This window comes from Bacillus rossius, chromosome 3 (assembly GCF_032445375.1).
Source record: "Bacillus rossius redtenbacheri isolate Brsri chromosome 3, Brsri_v3, whole genome shotgun sequence".
NCBI classification, from domain to species: domain Eukaryota; kingdom Metazoa; phylum Arthropoda; class Insecta; order Phasmatodea; family Bacillidae; genus Bacillus; species Bacillus rossius.
In genome coordinates this window covers 61,445,294-61,461,132 of record NC_086332.1, presented here as the reverse complement: position 1 = coordinate 61,461,132, position 15,839 = coordinate 61,445,294, and the positions used below count along the sequence as shown (strand labels likewise).

The 15,839-nt window shown below is 34.1% G+C and overlaps 1 protein-coding gene across 5 annotated transcripts in view; it reads right to left on the bottom strand.

Annotated features, from left to right (window-relative positions):
- Nucleotides 1-15,839, bottom strand: part of LOC134530772 (baculoviral IAP repeat-containing protein 6) — a 328,951-nt gene that overhangs the window by 216,921 nt on the left and 96,191 nt on the right. For all 5 annotated transcript variants that reach the window (XM_063365948.1, XM_063365949.1, XM_063365946.1 and 2 more), the window contains exons 16-17: nt 14,215-14,426; nt 12,837-12,992 (exon numbers count right to left, since the gene is read on the bottom strand). In XM_063365948.1, coding sequence (XP_063222018.1) covers nt 12,837-12,992; nt 14,215-14,426 — 368 coding nt within the window. The remainder of the gene's footprint in view (nt 1-12,836; nt 12,993-14,214; nt 14,427-15,839) is intronic.

Genomic DNA, 15,839 nt, shown 5'->3' with positions numbered 1-15,839 from the left:
TATATTTTTCAAAAACACCCTGCAATGTTTTCATTATAACTTTACTTTTGTTGTGAGCAGAAAATTGCCAGATTGTCACTGCTGTCCCAGTCACTGCTGTCCCCTGGTTAAATTTAATGAAAGGGAACAGCAGTGACATAAAAGGGATAGTAGTGACATAAGTAAAACAGTTGTGTCTTACAAAATCAAATAATAATATTCATGGTATGCCTGAAGTTTTATGTTTATAAAAATTAATTTACAATATTTTTACTCTAAAGTTTCTTCCACGTGATCAAAATCTTCTACAAATAAATTAGCACTTTCTTCAATGAAATGATGTTGGAATATACAGAATGTGTGATTGACTCAAATTTATTGAACAGAAAATTAATTGGTTTTTTCGTTCAGTAATTTGAATTAAATTTTTGGAGTCAAAAAAAATCTGACTGTGAAAGGCTCTTTAATATTTGTAGCAAGCTCGTGAGGATGCTTACAAGTCACGAATGAAGAGGATGGATGAAAAATGTGAAAATAAAGGAATTAAGCAGAAAATCAAGTATTATGAAAGAAAGAGAAATGGACAACAGTAACAAAACAGTAATCCTGATGATAAAAATGACAAAGCAAAAGTTTCCTACCTTGCTCAATCAAATCCTGGTCCTTCAACATGAAATACTCGAAGCTCTGGTAAAAAAAACACAGAGCCATTGAAAGTTAATGATCCTAAACCTACAACTCCCAAGAAAGAAGCCATTGCAAAAACAAAAAAAAAAATAAGAAGAAATCTATCACAAGTGAAAAAAGAAAGTATATGAGTGGGAAAAGAAACATAAACAAAGGGCAAAGATTTATGCTGATGAAAACTGCATGCTGATTTTCTTCACACTCAAAAGCTGTATAACCTAAAGAAAAAGAAGGAAGGTAAATTTATACCCATTTCTGCAAAAAGTCAACGAGAACAGACTTTGGAAAGAAGAAAGTGGAAAGTTAGAAAACGTAACCATAGAAAAAACAAGAAAGAAAAAAAAGAGTTATTGGCTAGCTGCACACCACCTGCTTCACCTTCATAATTAGGCATTTACCAGCAGTCAACATGATGAGAGAAACTCTTCTGGAAAAAAAACTAGCAAAGCGTTTTAGGGAACAACTTAAAAAGGAAAATAAGAGACTGAAAGAAAGTGTTCAAATGTATAAATGGCAAGCAGAAAAATATCGTAAAAGGGTTGAAATAGCAAGAATAAATCTTCAAATCTCTCTCCTTCCCCAAATAAAGTTGTTAATCAAATTATAAGCAAAGGAAAACATGAAGAACGATGAAACAAAGTTTGCCGTTTGTGTTACGAAGAAAATTAAAGCAAATTACAAGTCAACTTTGCGAAAAGAAAAATCAGCCATTTCAAAGCTTTTAGCAGGAAAAATACTAAAAAAAGTACAGAATGACAAATGGTTTGAAAAAAGTAACATCCCTACATCATTATACAGCTGCCAAGAAAATGCCTGGCCTGCTGCAAAAGAAAAATGGGAAATGTAAAGAGAATATGGAAATGTTGAAGACGAGTGTTTGTGAATTTTTTTGTGATGATGAGATAACCACACAAGCACCAGGTAAAAAATATTTCATAACATTAAACAAGGAAAGGAAGAACAAAAGATACCTAACTGAAATTATGAAAAACTTACACAAAAAGTTCCTAGAGAGAAATGGATACGTTCTTGGATATTCAACCTTCTGCAAGCTGAAACCTTACTTCGTTACCCATTTTAAAGTGAATGCTAAAGATACGTGTGCCTGTGTTAGGTATTTAAACATGCAGTTAAAACTGACGAAATTAAAGCACTTGCGGATAATTCAATCAGACCACATGAAGTTACAATAACTCTGACTTGTGATGGCAAAATGTCTCAAGATTGCATGTTGGGAAAATGTGAAAAGTGCAAAAACAAAACTCTTCAAGTTAAGGACTATGAGAAGAACGAAGAAGTTTTTTGCTACCAATGGATTCATAAGAACAAAGAAAGAGTTAATAAGCAGATAAAATTTATATTGTATAAAATACAGTGCAAGGACAAAATCATAATGAGTCAGGAGAACTTCTTGCGTTGACAGCTCAAGAAATTCCAGAGTACCTCGTTCACATATTCACCATTAAGAACCAGTATCAGTATTTAAGACAGATCGAAGAAATAATCGATGAGAATGCAGCTATCGTCAAGATTGATTTCTCAGAAAACTATAATTGTAAGTATTTTGAAGAAAAACAGGCTTGACACTTTGGAGGTTCCAGGAAACAGCTAACTCTACATACTGGAGTGTATTATGTCTTGGAGGATGGTGCTTCTGGATCGCAAAACAAGAAATTGAAGTGTCATTCTTTCTCCTCCATCTCCGAAGATTTGCGACACACAGCTCCGTCAGTTTTGGCTCACTTGCATCCAGTTTTGAAATATCTTCGGCAACAAGATATAACAACACTACACATATTCAGTGATGGGGCATGTGGCCAGTACAAAAACAGAAGAAACTTTTTCCTCCTTTGCTATTTTGCACACTTACTTCAGTTAGTTCCAAACAGTTACTTGGAATTTCTGGAAAAGTGGCCATGGGAAAGGTCCGTCAGATGGAGTAGGGGCTGTTTGCAAAACCAAAGCTGACAGAAAGTAGCAAAAGGAATAGACGTGACAAATGCTAAAGCTTTTATTACTGCTATTAGTGAAATTGATGTACAGCTGTTTCTTGTAACCTCAAAAGAGATCAACCAAATTGAGGAATTAATCTCAGCTGAAATTAAACTTGCTTCAGGAATAAGACATGTGCATCAACTGGTTTGGCGAAAGCAAAATAATGATGAACTCTATCTAAGAACATTTAGTTGTACTCATTCAACTGAAAGCCATCATCCCTTCAAACAATGTGCTTTCTGCAAACCCAAGTACAAAGTTTTGACATTGCACATGACAGGAAACACTAAATCCAAAGCTAAGGAAGCACAACCACCTTCACAGTCATCTAAACAACCTGAATCATCACTTGTAACTTTGTCATCTTGTAGTAGCAGGAGTTCCTCTGTTCCTGCACTAGATGATAGAGAAGAAGGAATTTTGATTGATGATTATAACAGAGGAGACGGAATTTCTTTTGGTGATTGGGTGGCTCTTCTATTTGAAACATCTTGTTACCCAGGACAAGTTACGGCTGTTGAGGTGACTGGTGAAAGGCAAAACTTGAAAATCAGATTTATGGCTAGGTCCAGAACCAGGGGCGTAGGGAAGGAAGGGGGGGGGGGGGGGGGGGATCATAGGGATCCATCCCCCCCCCCCCACCACCCAAAATGTGTGGAAGAGTTTTTTTTTTACCTGAGTTGAGTTTGTAATTTTTTTGTATCTTAAAAGAAAGATTGTAATAATTCAATTGCCACACATAATTGTTACTGAGCCATTGTAACCATAAAAAGTATTCAAGTAGTTTCATCTTTCTCCGATAGATGGCAAACAATGCCAAACGATACAGAACAGTGTAGGGAATTAAAATCCGCGTGAAAGTATTTAAGCATTAACAATGGCATTTTTACGAACTGATGTTTGCCACACTTTTTATTGTTGTTGATGATGATGATACTGTACTTTGTTGACACTGGCGTTTTATTTATATTTTATTAAAGTTTAGTGTGTCGGTGATCTTATTTTGTGATGAAAAAATGAGTAATCTAAAAAGAAAACATTCACAAGCATTTGAAGCTACTCATAATACAAAGAAAACTATCAGTGATTATTTTAAAAGTGAACAACATGTGGATTGTGATGATTCTCAAAGCACCTCTTCGCCTGCTTCATCACTGGACTCTCAGTTACAACATCATAATTTATCAGCACAAGGCCAGCTACAAGTACCTACCACCGAACCTGATTTTATCAACGTAAGTAGTAATATATCCGTTGATACTTGTGACGATGTTTTAAATACATAATCAATTTGATGTTGGTTTGTATGTAAATAACAAAAGACTTGATGATACTCTGAAATACAACATACATAGTAAATATGCCATGGACTCCACCAGAGAATTATAAATTTCCAGCTGGTAACAGAAATTTAAAATTTCAAAGGCATTGGCTAAGTGAGTTTACCTGGTTAGCCTAGAACACTTACAAGGAGCACTTTTCCGTGTTTGTTGTGTGTTTGGAAGTGAACAAGTGGGTAAAGGAGAACATCAGCCTGTAGGGGCTTTAGTACATCAAGCATTTACTCGTTGGAAAAATGCAAAAGTGACTTTAGACAGCATGAATCCAAATCTTACCACAAGAGATGCCAAGTTTTTGCAGATAATTTTGTTTCTGTATTTGAAAGGAAGCGGGATGATATAATTCTCGCACTTGATTCGGCAAAAAAAAACAGCAAATTCAGGAAAATAGACAAAAACTGATTCCTATCATTAAAACAGTTATATTTTGTGGTATGCAGGAGATTGCATTATGTGGCCATCATGACTCTGGGCCATTGTTGACTGAATCGTTAGAAAATGATGGTAATTTTCGCAGCCTTTTAAGATTTCACTTAGAAAGTGGCGATGAAATCCTAAGAAAACACATTGACACCTGTTCAGGTAATTCTTCATATATAAGCCCTGATATTCAGAACCAGATTATTGATGCCTGCGAGGAACTTATTTCACACAAAATAGTAAGCAGAGTTAATGCTTCAGAGTGCTTTAGTATTTTAGATGACGAAACAGCTGATATAAGGGGAATTGAACAGTTATCGCTTTGTGTCCGGTATGTTAACAATACAGATTCTGGCTATATAATTAGAGAAGACTTTTTGAAATTTGTGCCATTATATGACCTTCGTAGGTCAGCTCTTGCATCGACGATACTTACAACTCTGAAAAATAGTGGTATCAATTTAGATAATTTGTGTGGCCAAGGATATGATGGCGCAGCAAGTATGAGTGGACGATTACAGGGTTGCCAGTCAGCTATTCGCCAGTCATACCCAGCAGCTGTGTATGTTCATTGTGCAAGCCATTCTCTTAATTTAGCTTTGACTCATGCTTGTAGCCTACCAGAAATTAGAAACTGCATAGGGACAGTAAAAGAAGTAGTTTCATTTTTTAGAAGTTCGCCCAGAAGACAAGATGTTCTAAGATATTGTATACTGCAAAAAGACCCTAGTATGCAGAAAACAAGACTTTTGAAACTTTGTGAAACTCGATGGGTTGAGCACCAAGAGTCATTGTTTTTGTTTCATGAACTTTACGATTATATATGTGAATCACTGTTAAAGCTTCAAAATATTAGTCATGCAGACACTTCTACAAAGGCATTCAACTTTCATTGTGCTTTACAGCAGAGTAAATTTATCATTTCACTTGAGATATGTTGCGAAATATTTGGCTTCACAGTCAATTTGTCAAATATTTTACAAGGTAAGAAGTGTGACATTTCCGCTTGACTTAAGTATGCAGAATCGCTAAAATTAGAAATCCAAGGTCTGCGCAGTAACGCCACCACTAAATTCAATACTATTTATTCCGCTGCAGTAAAACGGGCGCAAGACAATGATTTTGAAATCACTATACCGAGGAAATGTGGAAAACAAGTTCAGCGTTCAAATTATGCTACAAGAAATGCAGAAGAATATTACAGGCAGTCAATTTACATACCTTTCCTGGACTATTTTATTAATCAAATTGATCAAAGGTTCTTGCTTCACAAAAATGTTTTGTGCTCATTAGAATTTCTTCTGCCAAGGAAATGTGTTCACCTTTCAGACACTGACATTCGAAGCAACATTCAAACTCTACTTGAGCAGTATCCTCAAGACATATCTCAAACGGTGGCTGTTAGTGAAGTCCAGATGTGGCGACGAAAGTGGCTACAAGAAAAGAACACTGTTCAGTTGCAGAGTGATTTTATTGAATCACTGAATATGTGTGACAGTAATTTCTTCCCATTCACTCGCAAAATGCTAAAATTGTCGGCTAATTAGCCAGTGTCCACAGCATCAAGTGAGAGGTCATTTTCTACACTCCGTAGACTTAAATCTTATCTGCGCAACAGTATGTCAGAAAACCGCTTGAATGGATAAGCATTGCTTACAGTTCACCGAGATACAGAACTTAATTCTGAAAGTGTTTTGGACATATTTGCAAGAAAAAATCGCCGTATACTATTCTACTGAAAAATTAGAAGTGACTTAAAAAACAGATCTGTGTACAAAATTTAGAGTGCAGCTAAAGTTTTTACTAAATTGCAAAAATTGTACAAATCACAAATGTACTTTATATCATAACACAGTTATTAATGATGTTGCTAATGTTTTTACATACATGTAAGTGTAAGATTATAATTTTTTTTTCAGCCAAATACATGTCTGGAGGCATAGAGAAGTGGGGGAAAGGGAGGAGTGGCAAAGCAATTTTTGTGACTTCTGAGAAAACCAAATATTCTCGGAGTTGAATGTTATAGGTTGAATGTGCATACAGTACATATTTTGTGTTCAAAAGAAGGCCAGATTTTCTGGAGTTATTGTTACCTTTGTTATACTAAGGGTGTTGTAATTTTTTGTGAACTTTTTAAATTATAGTAAACAGCCTGCATCTGTTCCCGTTCCTCGTCCTTTAGACTTAAGGAAATTTGAATGTTTTGTGATGCCTGAAGAGGACATGTTTCTGAATTTGTTTTATTTCCTTTGGAAAAGTTGATTTGTGTTATTTTTATATTCAAAATAAATAATATTTACAGCAGTACAATATTTAATGTTATATTATGAAAACTGCTAATATAGCACCATTTTGCACGTAAAAATCCAAATTTTTCCGCTTCATAAAGGGGGGGTGGGTGAATAGCCAAATGTTTAATCCCCCCTCAAAAGAAAATCCTGGCTACGCCCCTGTCCAGAACTGTACTTTCTAACTCATTTTATTATAAAGAGTCCCGTGACAGTCATATATTTTTTCTGATGAAATAATATGTAAAATTTCACCTCCTCAACCAAAAGGAAAATATGAGCAAACATTTTTTTTTCAAAGAATTTGAAAAGATAAAGAAATTAGTGTCACAAACTGAATCATGTTGATTTCTTTGAGATGTTGGTAATCTCTACTGACATGAATGTTACATTGTTTTGAGTTTTAAAGCAAATTTTAAGTTTATGTCACTAAGCAAAATGGGACTAACTTAAAGATTCAGTGCTGTTACTTCTGAAAATAGTGTTAAGCTTTTCTTTGGCAAATATACTAATGTGAATTTTCACAATTTTGTTCCCCAAAATATAGGGGTGTGCGAATAGTGGATTTTGATGGACGAATAATTTCGAATCGAATAGTAAAATTTTCGAATAGAATGCGAATAGTTTCGAAGTCGAATAGTTGTAATATATATATATATATATATATATATATATATATATATATATATATAATGTTACTACACTGAACAATGGCGGGTTTTTATATATTTAGTTTATACAAGATATTTTCTGTGAATGAAACCACAAAAAAAAAGTTCACTTAGTATTTTTAAGAGTTATTGAGGACATGAATTTTTATTTCATATATAATAATATTTAATAATTGTTATCTATTTTATATTTGATGCAAATATTGGTCCGAATATAAGGCGACCATTTTTACATAAACGAGAAATGAGAAAATTGGAAGTCGCCTTATTTTCGCACCCAAGACGTCAGCACCGCAAACATTAGTTCCAAGCTGAAAGCTACAGTAGAAACATTTTTAAACAAAATGTTCACGATTTTTATATTAACAAAAACTTCGTTAGCTCACACGGGGAAAACGATAAATCCACCCAATATTGCAGTAATTCACAATTGTTTAACGTTGAAAATTAAAATATTTGTTCTTAAGTAAAAATGTGAATGTTGAAGCATCTCAAAATGGAAACATTTTATTACACATATCATATTTGTACTTTGTGTACAATCGCGTGTTAACATTTACGTTAATTTAATTTCCGATTTTTAACGGAAAATTTGTATCACAGCTATTTTCAGAACGATTGTTTACGTTTACAAAACATTTCGGAAGTAATGTTTGGAAATTCACGGCTGCCAACTGTCTTTCCAGAATATTTCTTTGTTGTAAAACGAACATTGCCGAACACGCACGAAGACGCCATATTTACAGGTATTTGGTACGTTGCTTCAAAAGCTATTTTAATAATTTCACAGTAATCCACTCTTTATTTATGTAAAAACCTCTCAAACAACATAATTATCTTAGATTATTCTTTAAAATTCATAGGACAGAGACTCTCTGTCAGAGAGTAATATGGAAAAATATTCGCGGTCACGTCACCGAAGTTATTCATGGCCGTATGCTTCACCATGGCAGCTAGCCACTTGTTTTGTTCCGGCAAGCTGCATTCTTTGTTTGCTTTGTTACGTTTAACACACTACTAAATAGTAATACGTAGCTGTGAAACGGAAAGTTAAATGCGGTATACATAAATGCAAAAAGGATTTATCAACACAAAATATATGTCTAATGAATTTTCACATTGATTTCTACCAAAATTATTTTTACATTTGTTTGGCCTCCTGAAACTGCAGGTCGCCTTATATTCGGGCATACGGTATTCGCAATTTTCAATTTTGCTATTCGAATTACGAATGCGAATAGTTCGTCAGTTACTATTCGCAACTATTCGTGTTTACGAATATTCGCACACCCCTACCAAAATACAAAATTGTGATTTTTTTTTTTGTTCAACATCATAATATGTTTTACATTTACATAAAAATTGTTCCAAACAAACTACAGTGTATTTTTTCTGTTTCTTTTGGCTTGTTTTTTATTTTGTTATTTGCATATTTGTAGCGTATTTATGGTTTTTGATGCATTTATCATTGCTGTATCGTATAATTGTGCACTATGTGTTTGTTTCATAACTTAAAACTGTCCCTCAGATGTCACTTGTAACATAGTCTCCATCAACATGTCACATACTCTAATGTGTCAAGGTGTCCATTAACTGTCACAACTGTCCCCTTGCCTGTCACACCTGTCCCATTAACTGTCACAACTGTCCCCACTAGTTCTTTATTTCTAATATGAACAATTATCATTTCATGAACATGTAAATAACACAAATTTATTGCAGACGCATATATATAGCAGAAAAAAATAGATTATAGTTTGTACTTGAAAACATAATGAAATATTAAGTAGGGATGGGGCGAATCCTGATTTCCTCGAATCCGAATCCTAACTCGAATCCTCGACTGGAATTGCCGAATCTCGAACCCAAACCCGAATCTTTTAATAGATGATGTCCACATATCTAATGTAAGTGAGATGTATTCTGCTTGCACTAAAAGTCCCTTGACTTTATCACATGTAGTTTGGTACATTTCTGGTATAAGTGTATATAAAGACAACAATTTTCTCTTGAGAAATTTCAGTTTTAGTTCAGATTAGCGGTTAGGATTTTTTCTATAAATAAGCTAGAGGTCTGCGAGCCTAAGAATTTTACTTCGAGCCGAGCTCGAGCTTTTGTGGTACAGTTACACTTTTGGGAAATTATTTTTATCTTAAATTTAATATCATGTTTGAATAAAGTATTAAAATGAAGTGGGCTTATTAATTTTGGGTAACTATTTACAGTGTGTGTTTACATTTTGCACTGCTAGAAAAAAAAATAACATTTTTTTTCATTGAATCTTATCTGTTTCCATTGGTTCATTAGTAACTGATATCATCCAACTAACATAACCACGTATATGTTTGTGTAAATGTAACATATCTTTGGAAAAATTTCACCCTTGTCAATTTTTCTGGAGTCCTTACTGAGCTTCAACAAAATAACACCAAAAATCATGTTGTTTGAAAAGTACATTCACATTGTTTCAACATTTCCACTTTTCAGCACAATAATTCTGAGAGAGATTGTCACAGAGTATTAAATTCTGTTCTTTAATCTATCATTCAGAACAATAATTTGTTCTGCACGTTTAGGAGTTAAATTAGCTCTACGATTGGAGATAGTGTTTCCAGCAAAAGAGAAGCGTCTCTCGCTGGCAACCTACTTGGCTGGAATGCTTTAGTAAAATTGCTTAACCTCATAATTAGTGTCATAAATATCTGTAACTGGTCATTAAAGTTTAATCAATTAAAAGTAATAAAAATAAAAACATTTTACTTCATTCAATTAACACTTGCAAAAAAAACATACACACAATAAACCTACATGGAAATTAAAGTCTTTTTCAATATCCTGAAGTCTGAAATATGTTTACTCATGTCATTAAATGTAGAGCTGTATTGAAGAAGCCGATTTTGCCAATATTTAGTTGAATCGGCATTTCTGCCGACTTCCGATACAGTACGCTCGTTAATTTTCGGCCGATATTACTGAAAAACGAAAGAGACTGCCATAACCTAAAAATCCACGAGTACCATTTTCACTTTTCGTAGTAGTACTGCATTCTTTCAGATCGCAATATTTCTTAGCAACATGTGCCAACCGTACATATCAAAGTTTAACATCCTTTTTTTTTTTAACAATGTTCTTTAATTTAATATGTCATAAATAAATAATACATTACTATCACGGTAAATATACATCTCAGTTGTTACGGTAACTATAGTGCAAATATGGTAGCTATCATGCTTCTGTAGTAATTATGGTATTCTACAAAGAATCTTAAGTTCTTTTTATGGTAATTATCTTCAAATAACTATTGGGTTTGTACTGTAGTTATGGTACATCATCCATATTTCTTCGTATGTTGTTGTTCATTTGTCTTGTCTTCATATTTACGTGTCCCATTATTTGAGACAAGAAGTTTCAGAAAAAATTTTAACACACATTTAATGGCGTAAATGACGAGACCTCGGGCAATTTAAACGCTTTATACGGAAAAACCTACCATGCGGGACCTCGTAAGCGAGTTTTACTGTATTTTTTCCCCGTAAATAGTAAAAACCGAATCCTTAGACGAATCCTATATCAGACCCGCCAAACCTTCGAATCCCTAGGATTCGGCGGATATTGGATTCGGTCGCCCCATCCCTAATATTAAGCCCACCGCACACGGTACAATATTTCTTACAATATTGTAAGCTAGGAGTCGTACTGGCTCTACTACTACATAGTTTCTTCACTGGAATTCAAACTGGATACTAGTAGCTGTACGAGCTGCGCTACTCGTTTTGCGTAATAGACAGCATCCTATTTTCGTTGCTTGGTGTGTTCCAATATTTAAGGAGTGGCCAATCAGAACTCACGAAAACAGCACGAGGGTTTGTTTACACTTTCAAGTGCGCATGTTGTGATAAACATGGATGGAAAGAGTGGACTAGTGACCAACTTCTAGTTTTAATAAATGCATACAAAGAAAAGCCTTGTTTGTATGCAGTAAAAAATGTGAATTATCATAATAAAAATTTGTTGTGGAGAATATTCTCTTAACAAAACTAGTAAGACAGCTAGAATCGTGTGCAGCAGAAACTTGTAGCGCGCCTAGTGTTTCAGCTAGTAGCCTACACAGTACAGAAACCAGTAAGCATTCTAGTAAGCAAACTAGTAGAAAATATTGTACCGTGTACGGTGGGCTTTAGGGAAGGTGATGAAAGAATTTTTATTTTTATTTGTTTTCCATTCAAATAAAATTTTATTTTGCACAAAATTATGTCCCCAAATAAGTTATTGTATATATTTATAATACATTATTTTCTTGTGTTTAATTTGTGCTATAATTGCACACATTTTAAACATAATTTATAAATCTTTATGAAAACTAATGTAGGGGACAGTAAAGATGCAATTATGCAATTCGTTCGCATTTAGAGAATCAAAAGATTCCAAAAACAGGTTAAACAACAGAATGACTATTATTTCAGGGAAATTGAATGTTTAGTAATTCTAAATAACGTGAGCATTAGCTTAGAAAAAAATTTTAATATTCAACTTTGGTGAGTATCAAAAAATCAGGTTTACAGAGAATGACCCATAAAAACATAATTAAATTAGTCTAAAATTTCTAAAAACGTGTTAATTAAATTAGTCTAAAATGTCTAAAAACGTGTTAATTAAATTAGTCTAAAATTTCTGCAACTACTCGAGCTACAATTAATTTTTAAGGACTCTACCCAACAAAAAAATTATGTAATGTTAACTCAGCTCGGCTGACTTGAAGGTATTATTACCGAACTCAGATCGTTTCAACACAACAAATCTCAAACTCGTCCATCTCTAAATACAACATTGTTAAACTGTTTTATTTTATTTTCTTTGAGTTTCTAAGTGATTCCCAGAATGATTTTAAGACTCCTTATGTGTTTTTTTTCCTCTATGAATTTCTTCTAGTTGCACAAATTTAATTAAAATAGAAAAAAGTTGCAACGAAGTAAATCTTGGTGATACTGTTGTCCTCATTCAAAAAACATTCTATCAAGAATCTATATAATATAGGTAATCTATATAAGAGCACATTTGAAATGCAAAATTTTAAAACTTGTACTTTAAGTGAGTGTTATGCTTAAATTATATTATCGAGTTTGTATCCCATTGTAAATTATTTTAAACAGACAGATGCACAAACAAGCTACCTGTTGTGCACATAACAATCACGACATAATGTGTCTACTGAAAGTAAATTTGTTTAAAACATTAACTGTTACATGAACTAAGGATCAAACAAAAAGGAATGTTAATTTAAAAGAACAGTTTCTTTATGAATGATCTATGAAATGATATGGCCAGTACTTAGCAGGGCGGCAGATACAGTACAGACTCATTGAAACAAGAATTGTGTCAGGTTAATACTTACTATTAATGACTTACTATTCTAAAATAAAAAGCCAAACCAGCTGGAGGGAGAACACAGGGCTAACCTGGCTCAAGCTTCTCCATTTTAGTGCCGTCGCTGGCTGCATAGCAGGTGAAGTGCAGTGGTTCCACTTCCAGCAGGCCCTTCATGTAGTGGTTCAGCGTGAGCCCGCGGAGCTTCGTCAGCGGCATCTTGCCGTCACCCGTCCCGCACCCCAGCACTGTCCAGAAATCACACCCCTTCAAGCCAGGCTACACGGGCTCGCATGCAGCACAAACGAGTGGTTGTAAAAAAGCCAGAAACTACTGTTAAATTATGTATAACCTAATAACACTCTTCAATCATTAAGCTTTTGCATTGTTTTGTACCAAAAATTACACTAGTTTTCTTTTAACACATAAAAACAAAGTTATGAGCACAAAACTACTAATTTCCATACAGCGAATAAGTTTCAGGTAGTGATATCAGTTCTTTTTCCCGGTAATGGATTCGGTTCTGGTTCTCAATTCTCTCTTCTATATTCTCAGTTAACCTCCACACAATTTTCCCTCTACAACAAAAGTACAGTATTTCCCGAGTCATGCCATCTATTTGTTAAAAATGGACTTATCAGCACTCCAGTATACATTTATCTGACCACAAACAAATTACCTAGCACCTGGGTAGTATAATTGGTTTACGTAGACCAATTTTAAAAGAAAGCATAGAAAATGCAAGAGTGGAATGTATATAGATCCTGTGGTGGCAGCAAGCTCTAGTAATATTAAGTTTAGAAACAACTAGTTTTTTTACTGGGTAAATATATACACATCCCTAAAAATATTTTACATCGCTGTTGCTTGAGCAGTAATGACTGCTGCAATTTTGCCATGGAATGTTAAATTTGGAAGCTGGGAAATCTCAAGCAAAAAACAATTATTGTCACAGTTGCATCTTAAAAACCTATCAAAATACAATAGCAGTTCACTAACATTTGCAAAACTGAGGGAGGGGGAAGGAAAACTGACCAAAAAAAATGCACGCATGCACGCACACACAGAATGGACTCACCCAAACACTGGCAGGTTTATTTTTAGACTGTCCCCTACCGCTAGCCCAGCAAGTCACGCCATTTTCTGGCAACTTAAAATTTTTAATTTATTTTATTTATCTGTCATAACTAATAATGAACTACTTTCAACATTTACCAAAATATAATATTCGCTAGTAAGTTTCTGTATGAATTATTTATTTTTACTGTAGGTAAGTAATAAATCTTAATCAATTTTAAATTCTACACCTTAAAAAAACTCTTTAGTGACTTACTCAAGCTTGACTCAACTAGAAATTAATCAAATCTGGACTCCACTCGACTTGAACATATAATACTGAACTCGGCTCAACTAGAACCAAAAATTTGCACACTCGTCTTCTCTTTTAAAAAGAATACATGTTTGACTGACCGGAAACTCCAAGCAGCTCCCGCAGGTCAATAAGCTCCGGCATTCCATATCCAGAAGCCACCGAGGAGGTAGTGCTGCTAGTAGACGATGTACCACCAATATCCTGGTTTACTACAGATGCATACGTGATGGGAGTGGAAGAGAACTTTGCAGATGCAGGAGGATCTACGTCAAACATCTCTGCTTCGAACGGAGTCCCATACAGCCCAAACCTAAAAAAAAAAAACAATCACAGATACAGTACAAGTCCCTCACATATTTTTCAAGAAAAAATGCCTAATGAAACTAACGGAAAAACCAATTTATTAGACATTAATTATGTTTTCATTTGGAGTTTTTCAGAAGTGGATAAAACTGTTAAAGATCAATTATTTTAAACAACCACTTAAAACATTACACAAATGGCCATTGTTACATCATCAGTCACATGACATGAACACAGATGGTTATACCATTTGAATTTTTAACAGGAAAGTAAGTATGATAGAAAAAAAACACTCAACCACATAATTTAAAAAAAAAAACTAAAAATAAAAAAGGGTTAATTTAAGAGAAAATAAATTGACAGTGGCCAGCACAGTATGTACAAAAATTAATTCCAGGAAGTATGTAATATAAGTTATAAATAAACTGTATTTACCCAGGAAAAAAAAATTGTTTACTTTACCAAAACTGCTGAAACTAAACGTAAGGGTGGTATCACAATCACAAATTGCTGCCATGTTTTGACAGAAATGAAAAAAACCTAATTATTTAACTCCATGCTCTGCCTCTAAAGTGTGCCACTTACGCCACTTTAGATTTTAGACTTGATTATAGCTTCCTGCACCTCTGCACAATGTCATGAGATAATTTTGGACTTCTGAAGCAAGGATAGAGGAGGGGGGAAAACTTACCCATTTTTTCCTTCCCTGCAACGGGGCTGCTATTGACCATCTCTCTTAGATTCTAGTACACAGCTTTTTGTTGCCAAATCTCTTGTTTTTTTTAGAATTCTGATTGCACAAGAAGCATTTCAAGGAATATCATAATTTATAATATTTTATACAATTAAGCTTATAAATTCGTAATAAACTGGGACTCTTTTTTACTCTAACTTACATCAAGAAACCATTCACACACACAATCAATGGTAAGAGTTTATCCAATAATTGTAAAGTGAACTTGATAATGATAACCTATTCCTTTTAATCACTATCACGCCCACTGATCAAAACTGACCAAAGATTCCTTACATTCAGTGTTCAAAATAATATTTTTTTGAAAACTACTAAAATATTTTCGTAGCTTTGTCACAAGAAACTGACAGGCTGGTATACAGAAATGTGTGTCGAAGTAAATAACTGAACTAAGGAAGCCTCTATCTATGAACTTGCTTGAGGGACAGAACCTCACTATCCAAACACATGGCTGGTTTCCTCTTATTAAGCAGTTTAGGAGCATACCTCTAATACAGCACCCTCTTGCATTGAAAAGGCATGTCTACTTTGCTATTGACACGAAAACTGTAGGAGCTTTTAAAAACAAATTCCATTCATTACAAACAACTTTCATTCTTTCAACACTGTAAGGAAAATGGCAGTGCAAGTAAATAAATACGTTAATCACCTAAATTCGTAAACCAG